The sequence below is a fragment of the Phalacrocorax carbo genome, chromosome 5, assembly GCF_963921805.1.
Source record: "Phalacrocorax carbo chromosome 5, bPhaCar2.1, whole genome shotgun sequence".
Taxonomy (NCBI): Eukaryota; Metazoa; Chordata; class Aves; order Suliformes; family Phalacrocoracidae; genus Phalacrocorax; species Phalacrocorax carbo.
This window is the reverse complement of record NC_087517.1, coordinates 44,099,910-44,121,079: the sequence shown is the minus strand read 5'-3', so window position 1 is coordinate 44,121,079 and position 21,170 is coordinate 44,099,910. Positions and strand designations below refer to the sequence as shown.

At 46.9% G+C, this 21,170-nt stretch overlaps 3 protein-coding genes across 4 annotated transcripts in view; 1 reads left to right on the top strand and 2 right to left on the bottom strand.

Annotated features, from left to right (window-relative positions):
- Positions 1 to 1,325: 1,325 nt before the first annotated feature.
- POFUT2 (protein O-fucosyltransferase 2) lies at positions 1,326 to 15,066 on the bottom strand. Of its 2 annotated transcripts, none has more exons than XM_064452228.1 (9): positions 14,912 to 15,066; positions 13,939 to 14,189; positions 12,734 to 12,878; positions 12,277 to 12,387; positions 7,085 to 7,151; positions 3,520 to 3,645; positions 2,763 to 2,943; positions 1,791 to 1,914; positions 1,326 to 1,505 (listed from the first exon to the last, which is right to left on the bottom strand). In XM_064452228.1, exons 1-9 carry the CDS (start codon positions 15,064 to 15,066, stop codon positions 1,352 to 1,354), a joined length of 1,314 nt encoding a protein of 437 aa, XP_064308298.1. In that variant the 3' UTR covers positions 1,326 to 1,351. The 2 variants fall into 2 exon arrangements, with proteins under 2 accessions (XP_064308298.1, XP_064308299.1); XM_064452229.1 differs by having other exon boundaries at positions 12,734 to 12,836.
- A 47-nt stretch (positions 15,067 to 15,113) lies between these two features.
- Positions 15,114 to 16,326, bottom strand: YBEY (ybeY metalloendoribonuclease). The gene is made up of 3 exons (XM_064452230.1): positions 15,960 to 16,326; positions 15,511 to 15,579; positions 15,114 to 15,251 (listed from the first exon to the last, which is right to left on the bottom strand). Exons 1-3 carry the CDS (start codon positions 16,296 to 16,298, stop codon positions 15,165 to 15,167), a joined length of 495 nt encoding a protein of 164 aa, XP_064308300.1. The 5' UTR covers positions 16,299 to 16,326; the 3' UTR covers positions 15,114 to 15,164.
- A 26-nt stretch (positions 16,327 to 16,352) lies between these two features.
- MCM3AP (minichromosome maintenance complex component 3 associated protein) overlaps positions 16,353 to 21,170 on the top strand; it is a 28,575-nt gene continuing 23,757 nt past the window's right edge. Inside the window, exons 1-4 of the mRNA XM_064452227.1 lie at positions 16,353 to 17,209; positions 17,302 to 17,525; positions 18,403 to 18,481; positions 20,385 to 20,532. Coding sequence (XP_064308297.1) covers positions 16,393 to 17,209; positions 17,302 to 17,525; positions 18,403 to 18,481; positions 20,385 to 20,532 — 1,268 coding nt within the window. The 5' untranslated portion in view covers positions 16,353 to 16,392. The remainder of the gene's footprint in view (positions 17,210 to 17,301; positions 17,526 to 18,402; positions 18,482 to 20,384; positions 20,533 to 21,170) is intronic.

The following is a 21,170-nucleotide window of genomic DNA, read 5'->3' as shown; positions in this document are numbered from 1 at the left end:
GGCATGGCGGGCTCAGGCTCCTGTGACGCGGAGGCTTGTGCTGCCATGCAGGCTCTGCTGGCGGAAAGTGATGTCTCCAGTTTGGAGCATGTACGTAGCCTGTGGCTGGGCTCAAGCCCCCTGGGGACCGTGTGCCCCCTGGAGTTGGGTCCGCTGGGCACCCAGCAGCCTTTTAGGCCAGCACAGCATGGTGGGAGGGGAAGCACTTCTTGGGGGAAGCTGGGGAGACAGCTGGCGCCGGCAGCACTTCAACTCCCAGCCGTGTCTCCTCCAGGTGCCGAGCGTTGTGAGGTGCATCTACCGGTGGCTCACATCCAACACGGATGTGTCTGCCACGCAAAGGTTGCCCAACGCCCTTGCGGAGCTGACCCACGCGCACCCCCATGACGTGGTGGTGACGCTCCTGCGCTGCGCCCCATCGTGCGACAGGTACGGGGCCCAACTGCCTTGAGGGCTCTGGGCCTTGAGAGCCCATCAGCCTGTAGAGCCCGCCCCATGTTGGCTGCCAGACAGACGGAGGTCTTCTGGCCCCTCTGGTTCCTAGGCCTGGCATGTCAACCCTAGAGCCTGCTGCTACGCTCCCTCCCTGCCCCTCGAGGCACTGTTGCTTGGCCACCTGCTGCCCGCAGGTGCAGGCCCGCTGGCTGCTGCCAGCAAGGGGCAGTGGGCAGAGGCAGGGCTGGCAGCCAGCACAGGACCCCGGGGGTGCCCAGGCTGCGGCGCTGTGGCCGAGACCCCGCTGACACAGAGCTCTGGGTCTGCAGAGCTGCTGCGGCCATGTGGAGGGTGATGGTCTCCACGATGAGGACTGCAGACAAGGTGCTACTGGAGCTGCTCCCTGTGCTGGCAGACTGGCCGCTGCACAGCACGTTCACCTCCGACGGGGACAATAAGGACGTCTTTGCCCTGGCCGTGAGTTTCTGGAGATGGCCTTTGATCACCCCCAGCGTCGCCTCTCCAGGAGGCTCCCAATCCTCCCCCGCCACTGCATGCCCTAGCCTCCCACGCTGGGCTATGAACCTGGCTGTGTCAGCAGGTCCCGTGACTTACTTTGTTACTGAGTTTCAGGACAAAGTTTTGCCTTTTATGTCTCAGTTGCAGTGTCTGGTATTGTCCTGTAATCCCAGCTATCCTGGAAACTGGATCCCAGGCTTACTTCATTTTTCTCACTCCCATCAATGCCGGACTAAAAAGATGAATATTGCTGTACTTCAAAACCCAAATGTCAAGTAAACACTAAGAAAAGGTTAGACAACTGAGTTGCGGTTTCATCAAAGGGAGGTATTTCCCTGCAGTGTTTCCTTTTTCTTTTGAGCTCACCAGTATTGAAGACTATGGATTTCTCTGTATTTTAGTACACAATTTTCCAGTGAGTTGGCTGCTCACAGTTTTGTTCTTTTTCACCACAAAATCGGTTGTAAGTTGTTTTTGGATCAAATCCCAAGATCTCCCTTTCCTCATGGATCCGGAAGGAAAACGTTGAAACTGAGGTTCCTATAAAATACCTGTGAAAAAAATCAGAATGGTTTTGTGAAGGGGGTCAGTTTTTAAAATGCAAGTTATTGATTTTAGTCCAATGAACTTTAACGTTCACTGTAATGATATGATAATGAAATCACCATATATGTATTACATATACACACAATACAACTATTTTTCATCTATTACATATATCACTCATATAATATCATGTCACATATGATTTGTAAACAACTGTATCTGGGACGAAAACAATATTCAGTTTTGTGACAGTAAGATTTGGCTCCTCAAAGAAAAGTCAAATTCGCTACCTTGCATGCGCGCAGATCCACTGGTCAATCACGGCCAAGCCCCCATCTTTGTAGAGTTCCAGCTCCTCCCAAGAGGGTTGAAACCTCACCATCTCAGGCAGCAGTTTCTTGAGCAATTCAATCTCTGAAAAAGGGAAAGATGCAAATTCATTTTTACTTTATAAAAGAGCAACTTGCTGCTGTCATGAAATGTAAGTGTTTAAGGAAACCCTGGGTGAAGAGTTACGAAGCAAGCAAAACCAAAATCTACGTATGGATTTTACAATGTTTGCCAAATGTCAGGTTATTGTAGGCGGTGGGGAGCCAGTGGGGCAGAGACGTGGTGCCAAGGGGGTTAATTCTCAGGGGTTGGAGAAGCCTGCGAGGGGTAGAACAGATGCTACCACTAGCCTCGCTGTCTAATCCTACGGCGTAGGTGTACGAAGAGGCCTTTCTTGACGGAAAACTTAGTTATTGCAGATGCCGTTCCCTGCAGGGTTATTCTAACATCAAGCATTGAAACAGATCCCTAGATACTACTGGGAGGGGGTTGCAGCCCTGGAATAAGGCCTGAGGGAGGAACCCCACCCCTGGGAGTTTCTAAGCCTTGGCCACACACAGACAGGTCCATCCCAGTCTGGCACTAGGGGCAGCCAAGGGGAAGGTCGGGTGGGAGACTTCAGAGGACCATTCCCACCAGCATGTCTGAGAGTCTCTGAAATGCTAAGGTGGGATGGAAGAAAGAGAAAGAGGAGGAGGAACAGGCAAATTCAATTCTTAACTTCCCATAGTAGAGACCACCAAACCTCCTATGGCAAATACCAAATGAATGGTTTGATACCAACTATTCAAGCTGGAAGGAAACAGCTGCCCAATCCTGTTCAATTCCCTGTCCAATGATGGAGGCATAATAACTTCCATATGAAACAAAGTGGTAATTGCTGCACTCATTGTCAAAAGTTATCAGTCCTAAACTGACTATAATCTGCCTACCTTCCTCAACAGCATCAGTGGCTACAAAAACTTTTTCAAGTTTATGCATCTCCAAGAGGCTGTGGATTTTCTTTACTGCTCCTTGTAGGGAAGGCACATCTTCTCTGTGACCCCAAATGAAGTCTTTCCTTCTGAGATGAACCCCAAGGTATGGACCACCTAGAGCTGTGCCCATCTTAACCTAACAAAGAAAGACCAATAAACTTTAAAACTTGAGAGCACCACTACTCATTCACACTGAAAAGGCCTTATCTCTGGATAAGGCACTGAATTACTCTAGCTGCAGAAAGCAATTTTAAGGTATGGATTGGCAGTATTTTGGAACACTGAAGGTGTCAGTTAAGATCCCAAGTTTTGATACTGGGTGGCCTGCATCATACAAGAGAAACGAGAGTGTGAAATAGCTGTAAGGAAAAATTGCTCTCCTTGACCAAACCCACAAATGGCAGTTTGCAGCTGAACTGTACACCCACAAATGATGCTGAATACAAGAAGAAATATAAGTTTCCTTTAGTGAAGTTAGGGTAACAGAAATCTGGCACTCAGAATCAGTCAGCCACATTGCAACAGACTCTGTTAACTCATGTCACGCAGGGAGAAGAGGGTACAGGAGGAACATGCACGTCCACCTCAATCTGAGCAGGGAGAGCTAGATTCACATGTATCTTCCAATATTCCTTACAGTGTACAGCCAGAGTACACAAATAAGAAAAAAATTATTATATTTATTATGGGAAACAGACTGTTTTGATTTTACCTTCATCTGTGTCCAGTCCTCCTTGTAATGAGTCCTGTCTGCCTCATCTGTGGATTGAAGATAATTGTTTCTAAACTCATCTCCCACTACACGGAGGTGTTTAGCAAACACCATGCTCCGACGGGTCTGTTGGAATAAGAGCAGATGCCGAATCAGAAAAAGGGAGAGCTAAAAATGACTAAATGAAGATAGTATTGTACATGCAGAGCTTCCAGGATGTAGTTACGTCTGATACATCCATGCAGCACTTCAAGCAACAATTCCTAACCTTTCATCTGAGCTTTTAACTGTTTCATCCTAATTGTAACCACATTTACAACCAGTGTACTCGTCAGACCCTGCAACTCATAGGTGTACAGAGTACACTGTAGTTATTTACACAACAGAACAGGTAATATACCAAATTAAACACTCTAGCAATATAACCCACTTTTGGAAACAAAAGCTGGGCAAAGACTTTGGCTTGCAAATTACTGGTAACAATAAAACTTTCTTAAAAAAATCATGCACCTACCCACAGACACTCCTATCAAATTCAGCAGAAAAGTGATGGAGTTATTTCCTTCACCTGTGCATAGTAACCACTTTCAAAGATTTTGTAATGCAGTTACCCCTGCACACAGTCACACATAGCCTTCTTATTAACAGGCACACACAGCAGAACTAAGGAAATCCCATGTGATTTACACCGCTTACAAAGGACACTTGGCAATTCGGTATAATTCCTTACTTTGGTACAAGTCTGTAGTCAGCTGTGTGACGGGCACCAAATAAAATGCAACAAAACCACCTCTCTCCAGTTTCTAGCCACCTCTCTTTTCTCAGCACAGTGAAGCCTACAGTAGACAGAGTCCACTACACAGTGGAGAAGCCAGACAGAGCATTACTCGTATTCCAAGACGTAGCCACACCAACCATGCCTTTGCCTTGCTCTCGCAAAGAGGCAGGAACAAGAATATGCCAGCTTTTCTTCAGCTTTTCCCAGAGCAGCTATTTCTCCATATGCCAAGCTTGTTATGGCTGAACTGCTTCCTTCTCTATATAATTCAGTAAGACAGAGAACCATTTAGTCTTCTGTAAAATTCATGGTACCTGGAGATCCACACCTCTGTAAATATTTCAAGGAAAAAGGAAGCCTACTCTTCTAGCATCCTTAAAGAGATCAGCACTGGCTTTCTAAGTCCATCCTAAATCCTCCAGCAAAATGTTTGTATTAAGGGAGGATGAACATACTGTCTGCTGCAGAACGCTCATGCTGCAGTTCAGGGAGACATATTTCCCTCCTTTTTGTAATATGTCTACACAATATGATCCTGTTGAGTCAAGTCAACCTTACCCAAGATGAGATGAACACAGTATCCTCAAGAGGCAGCAAACGTGTGTATGCAACCCATGGCAGTGCAGTGCACTGGGGAGGACAATAAACATCTTTGAATGTTACGCTTGGGTCAAACACCTCTAAACTTCTCCCTGATGGAATGCACGACTGCCATGTCAAGTTTTGCACCCATGCTGTGCCAAGTTTTTCCTGGGCACAAAGCACTCCTCTGACAGCAGCTGTTCTGATGAATTCTTATTTTGCAACAGCATATGTAAAAAATTAAAACAGAAGGTTTTAATTCATCTCATTAATTTTGTTTCATGAACAGGAGGTTCACATGAACGTGAACTGGTATACTTCCTAACATGGATGCTCTACGTATCTGGGTATCCTCTTATTTAAAGTATATGTTTCAAATCTGCACGTGCAATATTGTCACCCTTTCCAACTACCTCCAAGTTTTGCTTCTTCTCCCTTTTTCTCTGCAAAGAAAGAAACAGAGAATGGAGAGATGCTTCTCAGAGGTGCATGAAAAAAAACAAGAGGCCCTGGGGCCCAAGCTGCAGCAAGGCAACTTCTGTTTGGACATCAGGCAAAACATCTTGCCCGCAAGAGAGGCACAGGTGTGGCACAGGCCCCAGAAAGGTGGCGGATCTCTATCTGTGTGGGCTTTCCACCTTCGGCTAGACACAGCCCCAAACTAGCAGATCAAGGCAGGGCTGCCAAGACACCTCCCTGCCTAAATTTTTCTGTGATTCTAAGTTTGGGAAAACAAACAAACGAACAAAATTAGTGTTGGTTATGCTCCATTGTGTACATGAATTATGCACATTGTGTCCATGAGTTGAATTAATGGTACAGATCCTCTAATTCTCTGAGATCGTCTTCCCAGGATGGTGAAATCAAATGCAAAACTCCTGGCTTTTCTAGAGTTGTTCTTAGAGAACTTTCTGCTTCCAGATAGATGGTAAAGCACTGGTGTGGTCTACATGCTACCCTCATGCTCTTCAAGGGATTCGAGAGTTGCTCCTAAACCATTTTGGGAGGTCTTCTGTGCTCCTTGTCATTCAACCATTAAGAGTCGCAAAACACCACCTTTCAGCTTACAGTGGTAGAGAACCCTAGACAAAAATGGTGACAACGGTGAGAGCAATGTGGCTCAATAATAAATTCAATATTTTTGGACCCCAAAGACATAGGTTTGTTACAAAGGGAAGCTGGCTTCTTACAATTTAAAAACTTCTTTGAGACAAGAGGGCATCTGTTAGCAAGATTTATAAAGAACTCCACATATTCTCCAGAGATAAACAACAACTTATTTCTAATTAAGAAAAAAAACAACAACCAAAAATCATGCAGGTAGTTAAAATTGAAATAAAACAATGAAAAATATTTTCCAGGAAGTTTTAAATAATTCTGAGACAAGTTTGAATTTTTGAGACAATGTTTAAAGTGCTGCTGTTAAGAAATGCCTGTTATGGATCCACATGGATTTCATGTCTGCTTTTACAGGACTGCAAGTCAGACTCAGACATGGCACATGGGTTGCATTTCTCCATTTGGAAAGCTGCTCTCAATGAAAAATTCATAGTTAGCAAACTACTGTTTGGTCCATTTCCGAAAAATATGCCATATACCGAGTGAATAGCCAGATGTTTATATCTTACAAGACTGAGGTCTATGTAACTTGTTTCACAATATCGTAAAAGTCACTTCCTCTTAGAAATTTTAATTATATCAAGCACTCCACATCACGTCCTGTTTTCCTGTGGCTGAACCTTTAACTTTGTCTTAAAACTTTTCCCATAGGAATTATTTTACCATAGACCCTTGGGTGGCATCTTCCAAAGTGCTCAGTGTTACCTGGAAACCTGTGGGAATTTTGCCATCAGGGCCAATGGGGAGACAGAACAATGTTGAGCACTTTTGGGAATTCTTTCTAAAAGTCTAACCTTGAGGCTGACCAGACAAGAAACTGCACAAAGACAGTTCCCTTCTGATTGCAGAAGTGTTGCATAGGGGAGTTCCTTATAAACGCCAAGGCCTGCAGCACTGAGCCTTTAGGGACAAGACACCGGGACAAATGCCTGCATTGCATTAACCCACAGCAGCCTGAAGACCATCTTTAGCATACACTGCTGAAATGTAAGACACAAGTTATGAGGTTACAAAGCATGTACCGGGTATTGAATTTTTATCAGAACAAAGTATAAAGTGTAGAGAAGCTAAATGGAAAATACTCACATTCCAATAATCTTTCCCTCCGTAGTGGTCATGAAGAAGGTTTTCAGCTCTGTCTAACATCACTGACCTATTAAAAATTGTAAAAATTGTAAAACTGAGTGCAGTTCCCTGAGGAAGAGAATTTATATTATGATATTTCTTTATACAGTTGCTAGAATAAAGCACAGACTACAAACTGTTTGCAAAGGGAGCATGGGGAATGAGGGATAGGCTGCCAATCTGTTCCGTGTAAAACCAATTGTGACCCACAGCCTGCTGGGGAGAGAAGGGAACTATGCCACTGCATGTTCCTGCTCTCTTCCTTAATAAATGGTACTCTTAATTCTGATAGTTAAACACAAGCAAGCATTAACAGTCCCTCATGTAGCCCTCAACAGTAGCTGCTCCTGGACAAATAAGGTTGTCAACAGGATGAGTGATCCAAAGGAGAGAAACAACCTATGAGATGATGCTCAGCCTTGGAGCATGTGAGAGCCTCTTGGAGGAAGCAGGAGTCATGCTCACAAAAGCAAAAGCAGAGAAGGTGTTTTCCGCATGTGGAATAAAATGTCCTACAGTAAAACATCAGATTGAAGAACACTTTGACACTACAAAAATGTGTGTTAGCAACTAAGAACAAATTTCAAAATGAAAATTTTTCACTAACATGAAAACAGCTTTGTGCTTTTCATAAATAGACACAGTTCACAATTGTGTACTGGAAACATAACTGCACTATCCAAGTTCTAAGAAGCAGAAGAGATTTTGAGAGTTTTGAGTATCCAAGAGCATAGCGATGTAGGCTTAGCTTGTGCTCTGAGCACACTGAATGTGAGCGAACACACAGAGAAATGCTTCTGCTGAAGACGGTCAATGCCATTATCTGGACCTTCTTCTATTAAAATGAGAGGAAGCAAATAATCAATCCACTGTAGATTATCACTGCTGATAACCAGCTGGACACTTGCATATAAGGCTGCAAATAATCTGGAAAATAGACTAGACTGTGCTAGTGGAGAAGCAGCACTGCATTTAACAGGAAGTTTGGAGGTGAATCAGATTAATTAAATGTATCAGAAAGATTCCTGTAAGCGACCACACCTGAAGAATAACAATACAGTACTAGGACCATCCAACTGATTGTCTGGCCAAAAGGGTGACATGGGAGATCAGGGAGACTAAGTGCACAAGGCACTGTAGCCACTGGAGATTTCAACTATCCCCAGGTAGACTGGACATGTGTCTTAGCAGAACATGACTAAGCAACTGCAGTTTGAGACACTGTCAAGACAGTTCCGTGAACCAACTGGGCAGGGAGTAGCTCCTGACATTGTCTTGAGCAACAGCAAGACACAGACCAAAATCTCATGGTGAAAGAGCTACTTTGTGACAGTGGCCATAAACGTACTCATCTTCAATATCCAACTGGAACAACAATGCAACAAAGGAAAGTTATTTCAGTTGCGTACAGTTTCAAGAAGGGGACTACATAAAAATGCAGAAGTAGTGTCCAAGTGAAGAAAACAGGAAGGCTCGTAAACTCCATGAAGTTAAACAGAAAAAGAAAATAAAGAAGGTAAAAAAAATTTGAGTCAGAAAAACTAAGGCCTTCAATCTAATGACCAATCTTCATTTCAATACAAATTAAAAGGAAATTAAAGGCTTAACAAGCACTTAGAGATGGTAACATCATGACAGAAACAGCTAATGTAATATTTTGTAAGTGGAGGAGCTGGGAAGATTCACTTGCCAGAACTACCTTTTACAGGGGAACTCATCAGAGAACGCATCTCGAACCGAAGTGTCCATAGGAAGTGTCCAGTGATGGAACAGCTACACAAAATGAACCAACAAATGGCCAACACCAGGTAGTATTCACCCAACAGTTATCAAAGAACTCAAGAGTGAAGCAGCTGAACCACTAATTCTGGTATGCAACTTCTCGCTTAAAACTGCAACACAGCAAATGTGATGTTAATTTTCTAAAAACACACATCGGGAGGTCTGGGATAAAACACAGTGGCAAAGCCGATGTCAGTCCTGGACACTTAATAGCAACTGTTATTAAAAACAGAATTAATGGATACCTAAAGTAAATTGGAGAAGTATTAACGTGGAGCTCTGGAACATGAACAATCAAGAGTAGCCTGAAGACATAAGCATACGTGTGGATAAAGGAAGTCTCATTGACGTTGCCTACCAGGATTTCCTGACAAGGAAATCCTGAAATCCAGAAAGCGTTCATTAAAGGCTTTAAGAGCACTTAACAGCAATGGTTTGGGGGGTGGGGGTGGGGGAAGGTCTTTGCATGGATTAAAAAAAAAAAAGTAGTTTAAAGACAGGGATAAATGTCCAGTTCTCATTGTAGAGGGAAGTCACAAGTGGAAGGGATGTACTTTTCACCATATTCCTAAACAACCTACAAAAGGGCACGAACTTTGGGGTGACACAGCCTGACGATCATTTTAAATTGCTCAGAGCTGCAAAGACAAAGGCCAATTGTAAAGAATTAGAGAAGTTTGATGACTGGCCAATAAAGTGGCAGATGAAATCTAATGTAGGAGTGCATCTAGTGGAAAAAAAAAAATACTGGCTTCATCTTCATAATCCATGAGTGCAGCACAGACTGGGATCCACCTGGCTGGAAAGCAGCTCTGTCGAAAGGGACCTGGGGGTTCTGGTGGACACAAAGCTCAACGTGAGTGAACAGTGTGCTGCTGCGGCCAAGAAGGCCAACAGGATGCTGGGTTGCATCAAAAAGGGCATCACCAACAGAGATAAAGAAGTCATTATCCCACTCTACTCAGCACTTGTCAGGCCACACCTGGAGTACTGTGTACAGTTCTGGTCCCCGATATACAGAGAGGATGTGGACAGGCTGTAAGGGGTCCAGAGAAGGGCCACCAAGATGATCAAAGGACTGGGAAGCCTGCCATACAAGGATAGGCTGGGAGAATCGGGTTTGTTCAGCCTTGAGAAAAGGAGGCTTAGAGGGGATCTCATCACCATGTACCAGTACTTAAGGGGTAGCTACAAAGAAGATGGAGACTCCCTTTTTACAAGGAGTCACATGGAGAGGACAAGGGAGAATGGACACAAGTTGCTCTTGGGGAGATTCCGATTGGACACCAGAGGACAATTTTTCACAGTGAGAACAGTCAAGCATTGGAATAATCTCCCCAGGGAAGTGGTTGACTCGGCCACGTTGGACACCTTCAAGAGTCGTCTGGACAGGGTGCTGGGCCATCTTGTCTAGGCTGTGCTCTTCCGAGAAAGGTTGGACTAGATGATTCCTGAGGTCCCTTCCAACCTGTGATTCTGTGATCTGATAACTAAAGGGCTTGATGCTCAGGAATGAGGACAGTCTGATGAAAACATCAAGGCAACACTCAACGGAAGTCAAAAAAAGGAACTTGTATATTAGGAATTACCAGAAAAAGAAGAGATAACTAAAAAGAGCATGTCATTATGCCACTATGTAACAGGTTTACCCTCACTCAGTGTGTAGGATCCAGTTGATCTGTAAAGGTTCAGAGAACGCTAACAAGATGACTAAAGGCATGGAATGGTTTTCACATGAAGAACAACTAATGAAGCCAGGACTCTTCATACTGTAGAGGAGACAACTGAGGGGGAACATGATAGCGAGGTGTAAGTGTAAAAACGTGCATGGTGTGAAGGTGAATATGGAAAAGCTATTTGTTCACTGTCTCTTCCATGACATGAACTAGGGGACACTGGATGAAACTCGCAAGTAGGAGTCACAAAAGGAGGTGGATTTTCATAGGATGCACAGTTAAGGTGCAAAACCTTAAGGCCTTGACCCAAGATTTTGTGGATGCCAACAATGTCCATGGGGGTTTCAAAAGCAAGCTTGCACAGATCCATGGACTTGCTGAAGGATATAAAAGATAGGAAGATCACTTCTGGCTCAGAAGGTTCCTATAACCACAAATCTGAAGGGTGTGACAGGACTCGGGAGGCATCACGCACACACACCCAGTTCTTATACTTTTCCCTAGACATCTGATTTTAGCCGCTCTTGGATTTTACACACTAACCTGGACTGACTTTAACATGAACCACTAGTTTTAATACGAACCACTGTAGCTGCCTGTATATTTCTGTTATGTTGGTACTACTTTCTATTTCTGTCTGACTGAGAAGTGTGATGTCATGGATAAGGCACCATGTCTACGTGTTAGGAGTACTTAGGCACCACTCCTAATTTTTCTCTTGACCCTCTTCATTGCCAGACCTTTGACAGTTGCCATGAAAGAGTTAACTGTAGGGCTAAACACGGAGACCTCTATGGCTTATTTAATCCAGTTTTCGGCTGTCACTGGGAAAAATTATGGTATAGCTCCTACAAATAGAAAAGCATTCCTGTTGAAAAACAGGACTTTGCTTCCCCTGTTCCCAGGTGGAGGTACTAACGATTCCCAGTGCTGTGCTTAAGGGAACCTTCATCTCATTTCCAATTAAATCGTACTGACGTCAAATTTTTAGATGTTTTTGCTCTCATGGCGAAACTGCCCTTCAGCTTACATGGTCTGTGTTTCTCCTATGGATCTATTCCCCTGATGTATTCACAGACAGTGATTGTTTCCCCTTTGTGTTCTCCCCTGTACCCCTCTAGCTTTTGCTTTGGTACAATGTTTTCAGTTGTCACAGGGTCAGGGCTGACCAGAAATATTTTGCTACTGGGATAACACAAGTGTGTTTCATCTCTCATGTAACAGCTTTCCTTTCCTCTGATCATCCTAGTGGCACCTCAGAGCAGAAAGACAAAACATGCTGCTTCCTTTCTCTAAACGCATCTCACATGTAGAGGATTGACGTCACAGGAGACCAGACACTGCACCTCATGGAAGACACTGATTCCACTCTGTTCCTTCCCTCTTGACCCAGCATCAAAGGGTAAAGGCAGGAAAGGTAAATGCAGGGTGGCAAGGACATTTCGCTACCTGAGAGAGAATATGAAGAAGCTCAAGGCTATTTCCTCTTAGGTTTCTGCATTACAGCATTTAACCTAACTTACAGTTATGCATTTCTTACAGTGTAAATTCCTTTTGTAATAATTTTCATGGATTACAAGAACTCAGTGATGAAGTACCACAACAGTGGGACATAGCCCGTTAGTTCCCCTGCTCTTCTCACCTAGCAATGGGTTTGTGGACATGCAATACAACAATAAATACAAGGCAACTCACTGTGCTGAAGTGTTCTTCAAAAGGATGGGAGCCACAATGGAGGCAGATCCTTGGACTGATAAACAAGAGACATTTAGGCCCCGTGTTTCCTCGTAACCCCAGAACCATCCCCTGAAAGAGAACACAAAGTATTGGGTCACAGGCTTGCATTTTAAATTAATGCCATATGTAATGAAACAAATAAACAGTACACCCTAGAAAGATGATATATAAAGTAAATAAACCAGCCAACTCCTTTATACTGTTTTTGTGTGAAACAACAGCTTTCTAAAATCAGATCTTCTAGTACGAATATAACGTTTTATTATTGATGGTGTTTTAAAAACAAAGCAAATCCCAAGCATCCAGAGGTTCACAGACAACACTACAATAACCACACAAGTCTGTTTTGTCAGACTAGGCAAATGTCTCATTGAATACAACTAAAATGAAGACTAAAAGGACTGTTAGATGTTACCTGTAGTACTCGTGTTTGTCTTTGGAGTACATAAGCTGATCAATGCATGGCCTTTCATCTATTTTTTCTTCCCATGTTCCTTCTTTCCATCCTTCTGCATAGCCTTGTAGGACATAAATCTGTTCAATAAAGGGCCCACCTGACTCTGAGCAGAAGGCAAAGCAAAGCATTTGTGAGCAAGAAAACCCAAATGATAAAGGTATGAACTAGCATTACTTGCAGTTAAAAATCTGCTCTTTCTTCCCTGTTTTCCCTATGAAGAAGGAAAGGAAGTTCTTTGTGAGCCAGAAAAGCTAAAAAGGTCAGAGGATGGGACAACCTGCTACTCCCACCCAGCTATGTGTGATTTAATGCACCAAACAGATATGAATCGCCATGGAAATGTAAATCTAAAAGCTGGGTACAGCACACCATGAAGCACAGAGGTTTTCAATGCTGTATATACCTGCTACAGGAAGAGTGCATCTGAGAAAACAAGTTCAAGCCCTTCTTCCCCTAAATTTCAAGGTTTCTAAAATGCTTTTTCATGAAAGGTAGGGAACAATGATCCCTTCAGAGCTCTTTGCAGAGGTGTGATATTTGGCGGCCTTTACTTACTTTGCTGAAAAAGTCTGCGACACCGCTGCAGATTTTGGCATTTGGTGGTTAGCTCTATGTCGCATTAAGCACTAAAGGAACCAACTTCATCATTTCTGTATTCTTTGGGAAAGCCTTTCTCTTATATACCATTTTGTACACAAAAAGCAGGCATGTGCAGCATCAACAATGAAAAAGTAAGTTCATTGAAGAACCCGTTTTACTGCTTTTACTGCCTTTAGAAGTACAGCTTTTACTGTCCAAACACCTCCAGAAAAAAAGTGGTTTGTCTGTATTTTGACAGAGAGCTGCAGGCTGCCTCTCTCCTTACCGGGTTGTAACTACGGCCAAAAGTATGCAGAAGTATCTGTGACTTTAACCAGAGGCATTAATTTTCTTTCTCTGGGGTCCCTGGGAAGTTGAGGGCTACATCAAGTGAGCTGCCAAATAATTGGGTTATTTCACCCTAGTGGTTTGTTACTCAGTATGATTCTTTCCTACTCCTCCTCTCACCACCCTTAACTTTTTCTATTTCACAAAAAAGGATAAAAGCATATACCAGGATAAACCTACAAAGAAACCACCTCAAATATTTAGTCAATTGTAGATTGTATGACTCCATACGCTACCTGCAAGGAACTGCTCATATTCAATGACAGGGATGTTCTTGTTGAGGCTTGGGATGTCAAAGAAGTCAGACCAGGGGATCCGGACCTGAAGGATGTCAGGGCTCTGCCAGTGATAAAGACGTCCCCAGGGAGGCAGAACTAACACCCAATTTTCAGTTTTCAGCAAGGTCTTTAGAAGGGAAGCAATGCGAATATAGACATCTCTGCGAAGGTTGAACCCTTCAGGAGGATTTACATCATACAAAAGGTACCTGGGGAGAACAAAGCAACATAATTACTTCGGGGAGTTTAAACCTTTTACGACTTCAGGTTTTTTTAACCCCACAATCATGTGACACAACTCTGTTGGGATGGAAACTGTTCCTCTTTCATGAGTTAGCAGTACTCAGAAGTTGGAAGGGGACAAAGTAGGGGAAGGTAGAGCAGTGCATGCTGCAGGGGCTGGGGGGACCTGGTGGGTGTCCTCACCAGACATCATCAAGGTGGCACATGTCACCAGCCTTTTCTGCAGCAGGGCAGGATGAGGGGGACCAAGGAGGGAACCCTTTGGATGTCTTGCACATCCTGAGGGTAATGTGGTGTGAATGATGAAACAACTGGCACATTACTTGGGCTAATTCCTGTGAGCTGAAGGTGGGAGGACGCATTCAGTAGGGACAGGGGAAAATGGCGTACATCACCTGCAGCAGGGCAGATGAGCAGGGGTCCCCAGGCCATGCTCAGAGCAGGAAAGCCCCCAGACAGTTGTGATGGTGGCATCTTCCAGAAATGACCCAAACAGCATGTGCCCACCAGCTGATGGCTCAGAGATGTGGTACGCCACCCATACAGGGGACCTGTTGTGTCCCCTAGGGACACCAGGCAGGAAGCTGGGATGAAAGAAGGGTCTGGGGGGGGAGCAGGTGCTGACTCTGGCTGGTGGGACTGGCCTGCAGTGAGTGGGCCTGCAGCATCTGGTGGAGCTGTTCCTCACCTGGTGCACGATGCGGCAGCAGTGGCAGGCAGCGAGGAGGCGGCGTGGCCGGCACGGAGGGCAGCAGGTGGTGGCTGGGTGGCGGCAGGCGGCAGGAGGGTGAGCATGGCCAGGCCCAGCAGCAGCAGGCAGCAGCTGGAGTCTCGTGCCGCCATCCCTGCACCACGCCACGTCTGGGGTGGCCCCAGCAGCAACCCAGACCCTCTGCACTCGGGTGGAAAGTGGTTGCTGCAGGGTCCCCAGTGTGGCCGTCTCAGAAGAGGCCTGCAGTCAGGGGGCGGAGGCTGGTGCCTGTGAGCCGGTTCAGCTCCTCCAGGATCTCCACCTCCTTCTGGTACATCTGCGGGAGGAGGGCACCGGAGCCAAGTCATGGTCAGTTCTGCTGGCACCACGCTCTGCAGCTGGGCCAGCACCATCTCAGCAGCTGCCAATGCTGGCATCAATGTGAGCCATGGCTCTGCAGAGCTGCCTGCCCAGCAGGCTGGACCTGCAAGTTCCCCACCATAGGGGTGCAAGACAGGGGGATGCTTTCCACCCGGGTACAACCTGACACAGGCTGGCCACTGCATGCCTTCCCCAGCTCCAGGACATCGCCATACCTGTTGCCACTCAGATTTCGTGTTGTGCTGATAGCCAAGCAAATGGCACAGTCCATGGGCTGCTGTCACCTGTGCAAAGAGGCAAGGACACACAAACTTAACCCCAACACTAGCAGCTCACCCACACAGACAGCCCTGGCACTGGTGGTGCAGCATACCCCGCACAAAGTGGGGTACGAGGGGTGACCAGGGCTCACCCCCTCCCAAATCATGTGCCGTTTTTCCAGAACTCGCAGGGAAAACCTGGCATCCCACGTGCATAACGACAAAGATCAGATAGCGCCCGACCTCACTGGTTAAGTTTGAAAACACCAGAGTTAGTCTTCGAGGGGAAAGCTGTAAGATGATCCTTCTTGTTCAGGCCGGGCTGGGAAAGCTGCAGCCCCTACCCGCTCCCCTGGGGACAGCCCCGCGGCTGTCCCCCACGCGCTCCCCGCCGTGGGGCTCACCGTCAGCACGCTGTCGAAGTCCTCCCCGGTAGCACAGCACTGCTGGTGGATGTACTCCACCCCCAGGAAGATGTCTCCCAAATTGTATTCCTCGCGGCAGCGCGGCCGCGGTAGCTCCCCAGCGACCAGCCGGTGGAAAGGGAAGGACAGCACGTCGGTGGGCTCTGGGCGCTGCCGGTACTCGCCGTTGAGACACCGCATCAGCCCGTTGCCAGCGCAGACTATCCCCACGTCGAAGCGGGAGACGCCCAGGGCCGCCCGCAGGACGCACACGGCGCGGCGGAGCGGGACACGGCGCACTGGGACGGCGCGCTGGGCGTTCCGTACCACCAGGCTCATGATGGCGGCGGGGACGGGATAATCCCGCCCGCCCTTCCTGCCCCGCCGCGCAGCCGCGGTCCCGCCCGCCGAGGAGAGGCGGTCGGCGGCCGCCATGAATGCCGGGGGTCCGTTCCGCGGGCCGGCAGCTTTTCCACTGCCCCTCCGCTTCGGGCAGGCCGCCGTCTTTGGGCAGGGTGGCGGCGCCACTACCGCCCTCCCCTTCGCTCCCGGGCCCCCTGCCGCCTTTGGGCAGCCCTACGGGTTAGGGCAGGCAGCGGCCTTCGCGGCGGCGGCGGCGGGCGGCGGCGGCCCCCCGGCCGGTAACACGGGGTTCAGCTTCAAGCCACCCACCTACCTGGGCGGTTTTCCGGGGCCGGGCGAGGCGTCGGGTGGCGGCAGCGGGGCTTTCGCTGCCCCCGAGTTCCGCTTCAAGGCCCCTGAGAACGCCACCGCCTTTAAGCCGCTGGCGGGGGGCGAGGGGGAGAAGGGCCTGGCCGCCTCCGCCGCCTTCACCTTCTCGCCGCCCTTCGGCTTCGTGACCGAGGCGGGCCCGGAGGCGGCGGCGGCGGGGGGGCTGTTCTCCTTCTCGCGTCCCGCCGCCGCAGCCGCCCTGGGCCGCCCGGAGGAGAAGGGCCCGCGGCCGCTGGTGGAGGAGCCGGGGGAGCCGGCTCCCAAGGGCCTGAAGCGGAAGGAGGAGCGGGAGCGCTCACCGCGGCGGGCGGCGGCGGGCGGGCGGGCGGCGGCGCCGCCGGAGAAGCGGGCGGTGCTGCTGAGCCGTCCCCGCGGCGGTGCCCTCTTCGGCCGGACGCTGGAGGACATGCTGCGCAGCCAGGGCCGCGGGCACCGCGACCGCGGGGACAACACCGAGGCCGAGCGGGCGCCCGCCGAGGAATTGCCGCCGGCCGAGGCGCGGGAGTCCTCTCGGGAAGGTAGGTTGGGGCGGGGGGGATGCCCCGGGACAGCACCCAGCCGGCCGGCGGTCACCCCGCGTTCTGAGGCGGACGCCCCCCTGTCTCCACAGATGCCACCCCCGCGACCCCCGCCCACCGGGCTCGGGGCAGCGAGAGCATGGAGGGGCTGGGGGGCCTGTCGCCCGGCGAGCTGACAGCTATCCAGTGCAAGAACGTCCCTGATTACCTCAACGACAGGACGGTGCTGGAGAAGCACTTCAGCCAGTTCGTAAAAGTTCGGCGGATCATGACCAGGCGCAATAAAAAAATGGCTGTTCTCCACTTTTTTGATCATGTGAGTATCGGAAGCAGTTGGCATGAGAGCAGGCTTAAATCTGAGTGCTTGGGATGGGTCCAGCTCTAGTAAGAACTGTGCCTCTCTTTGGTACTGTGGTATGTTATGGTCTCAAACTGTGCCAGGGGAGGTTTAGACTGGATAGTAGGAAAAGTTTCTTTACTGAAAGAGTGGTCAGGCATTGGAACAGGGTGCCTAGAGATGTGGTGGAGTCACCATCCCTGGGGAGTGTTCAATATGGTTTAGGAGACATGGGGATGTTGGTTTGGCAGTTGGACTTGATGATCCTAGAGGTCTTTTCCAACCTTAATGATTCTATGATTCTCTGTCACCTGGGGGAAAGCTTTGTATCGTAAGCGCGGTAGTACAGACAGGGATAGAAGTGTACTAAGCTGCACCTAAAACATGGTAGCTGCCTTTAGCTGTCCCGTTAGCGTTCAGCTCAAACACCAAACGGATCTTCCCTCTTTGTTCTCTCATGTTGCCCAAACCTGAATTACATATGCTGCTGCGTTCTTGCTCTGGCTTGGCAGCACCAAGGGCAAGGTGAGCTTGTGCGATCTCTGTAGAGTGACCTGCTTGCTAGAAATACTGCCGTTACATCAGTGCTGAGGTGACAGTTCAGAGGTTATGTGTTATGTTTCTGCTTTGTGCTTTAAAAGCATGCCTTCCATCTCCAGTGCTCAGTGAAAAGCGGCAATGTTTGTGGAAGCATGCTCAGTCCTGCTGGTTGCATGTAGGTCTTAAGTGAGAGGTCAAAATGCAGTAACTAGAACTTAATGGAAATTGCTAAATGTTTCTCTGGCAAAAATTGCACTGTATGTTTTGATGTCGTGATGCTAATATGTTTTTATACTCTGCTTTTGTTTTCTTTCAGGCCTCTGCAGCTCTCGCCAGAAAAAAAGCGAAAGAGTTGCACAAAGACATAGTAACATTTTGGCAAAAGAAGAAAACAAGTAAGTCCGTGTTTCCAGGTATGATTACTGGGTGATACAGAGACGGCTTGGCATGTGCTCTGTTCTTGTTTCATGATGCACTGAGATCAACACAAAGATGATCTCTGCAGTAGGAATGTTACAGTTCCAGAGTTGTGGTGGTTCTCTTTGACTTTTGCTAGTCAGGCTGTTCGGTGTACAGAGCTTCTGGGAGAGGTGAAGGTTGTTCTTTACAGAAGCATAAAAAGAGCTGTTCTGCATTTTATGTGACATCCCAGCTAGCTCTGGCTGTGGCAAAGGCTAATAGTGAATATGCAGAGGAGGGGAAGAAGAATAGGATAATGCATGTAATTGCTTCCAAAATAATTTCTCGGCCTTTAACAGCCTATGGCTCAATCCCTTGGGAGCCAGAAGGGGTGTCTTAGCCTGTGGAGAATTTTTCTCTTGTGAAGTTATCCAGTTGCTTTTGTAAGCCGTGTGTTATCTTCCAGCATCTGCAGTACTGTCCTCTGGTATTGCAAAAGTTTTAAGTGAGTGACTGCAAATCACAGCTGGAAATTGCACTGTTTCGTTCTTAAATTCCTGTTGTCTAAAGCATTTGGCTTGATCTGAGCCAAAAGCTGTCTTCAGCTCTTTTGTATGGCTGAAACACTTGAAATGACAGTGTAGTTTTATTAGAGAATTTAGAAACTGTTCATGCAGCCGCACAGGAGGAATATGGTGATGTTAACTTTGTGCTCCTATCTAGAAGTAGGACGTTCTTTGGGGATGTAAGAAAATGCAGTTTCAAATGCCTCACTGCCTGCTTCTGAGCATGGGCTGGGGTGTAGGCTTCCAGCTTTCAGGAAAGTGTCCTGAGAACTGAGTTAAGGAGTACCCTGGAGCAAGTGTCTGCATTGTTGAGGCTGCAGTTCTGCGTATCACCAATTACATACTGCTTGAACCAAAAAGAGAGAAGAGTGTGTATGGTTGGCCTCCAGAGAACTGAGCTTAGAAGCGGGAAACCTGGATTCCAGACCCTGCTTGCGATTAGGGCAAGAGATGTTGGCTGTTCACCCCCTCGGCGAGTACTTGAATCGTCAAGTGCTTCCCTTCCTTTAGCTTTATGAATGCTGCGTGTGTACCTCAGAGATTCTAGCCTGGAGATACACTTCAGCTGTCAGCAAGTTAATGCTTCATCACAGCTTTGACCAACCACAAACTTGCCGTCTAGAAAACGAACAGCTGCAGAGCTGTCTTCCTGTGAATTAACCTCTTGAAGCAGCAGCTGTAGGCTTGCCTGTTTGCCTTTGTCATTTTATTGTGGTGCTAAGTCTATAGAAACGTGAATGGCAGGATTCTGAAGTAACTAATCTGAGACAATTTAACAAATCCAACTGGCTGAAAATTTCTTCCTCGGGGAAGAAATTCTGCCTTCCTATAAGGTGTAGATGTAACTCTTCAGAAGGCATGCCAACCTCAGTCTAAGCTTGGGTGTGTGAAATAAATAATTCCCAGTGCTCCTGCTGAAGCATTTTAATTGTGTTTTACAGGGGTGAAATGGATTTGATATTCCATAGAGAGTTACAACTTGCGGCTTATATCCCAGACCTGAGAGAACTTAAATTCAGAAGATGATCAGGCTTTATTTACTGACAATCTGTTGACTAATTATAGTTATTGCTAAGTGATATTTTATTGAAAAATACTTATTCTTTATAGAACAGTGAGGCTGACTAGCAATTGGCAGACTTATTTGGTACAGTTGCTAGCACAAGTTGTCCTGGAAGTTTTGCATACATGGAAAAAACTGTGACTCTTGGTTTTATTTTCTAATGGTGGTTTTTTAAAACAAGCTGCTTGCCACCCACCCCCATGGGGAAAAAAGAGATGTTTCTTAAACTATTTGGCAAGTACCTGGCTTCATGTTTATATGTCACTTCAGGTCCAGCAAAAAGAGAATTTTCATCCAAGGAGAAGAAAGCAGGTGAAGATGAAGGAAGGCAAAGCAGTGAAGAGCAAAACTATCAGCATTCACCTCTTCGAAAGCCTTTAATAAGATCCTCTACCAGCAGTGTCATGCCTGGTAAAAGGTACATCTGCTCTTCTGGGAATCTGGCAGGCAATAGCGTGTGCGGGGCAAAATCCTCATCAGTGTGTGTGTCACATAGTCATGTTGTTATCGAGGAGGGTGCTTCCCTCATCTCTTCTGGTTTATCTGAATTACAAGCTCAAAGATCACAGCCTTTGTCAGAAAGACACTTTTAACTGCTTATTGAGGTCTTTTACTTTGGTCTGCGTGGTTTTTTTAATATTTTGTTTATAATAACGTGAGTAGCAACACCTGCAATAGTGAGGTGTAAGGGAATTGAATGAAACTGTGCAGAGCCAAACTAGGACCAAGCAGTAACAACACTGCTCTGTGGTTGTGATTAAATGAGCTTCTGAAGTGAGTAGTTTCATTTGTAGGCAATTACAGCTCTGTGGAATGAAAATCTCCTTTTCAGAGTAGCTGGCAAATTTGGATCATCGTCTCATCTCACTTCAGGTGAATGGTCTTTGTACAGGAATCCTCCTGTTTCGTGTCAGTCGCTGAATGGCAAGGTTGTCATCTTTCTGTGGTACCTTAATGGTGTGTTTAGTTTGACAAAAGTCATTTGGTATGCATAGTCATATAGTTACAAAATCAGTAATATGTTGTAGAGGCATGATTGTTCCTTTATTTAAAAAG

What these genes read in the sequence shown, in the direction of transcription:
- POFUT2 (XM_064452228.1), bottom strand. Translation starts at nt 15,066, where the DNA reads ATGGCGGCACGAGACTCCAGCTGCTGCCTGCTGCTGCTGGGCCTGGCC. An exon ending in TTGAAGAACACTTCAGCACA is followed by an intron (nt 7,152 to 12,276) that starts GTGAGTTGCCTT and finishes AATTTTTAATAG; the next exon opens with GTCAGTGATGTTAGACAGAG. An exon ending in AGGACTGGACACAGATGAAG is followed by an intron (nt 2,944 to 3,519) that starts GTAAAATCAAAA and finishes TTTCTTTGTTAG; the next exon opens with GTTAAGATGGGCACAGCTCT.
- YBEY (XM_064452230.1), bottom strand. Translation starts at nt 16,298, where the DNA reads ATGAGCCTGGTGGTACGGAACGCCCAGCGCGCCGTCCCAGTGCGCCGT. An exon ending in ACTTCGACAGCGTGCTGACG is followed by an intron (nt 15,580 to 15,959) that starts GTGAGCCCCACG and finishes CTCTTTGCACAG; the next exon opens with GTGACAGCAGCCCATGGACT. An exon ending in CGAAATCTGAGTGGCAACAG is followed by an intron (nt 15,252 to 15,510) that starts GTATGGCGATGT and finishes CTCCTCCCGCAG; the next exon opens with ATGTACCAGAAGGAGGTGGA.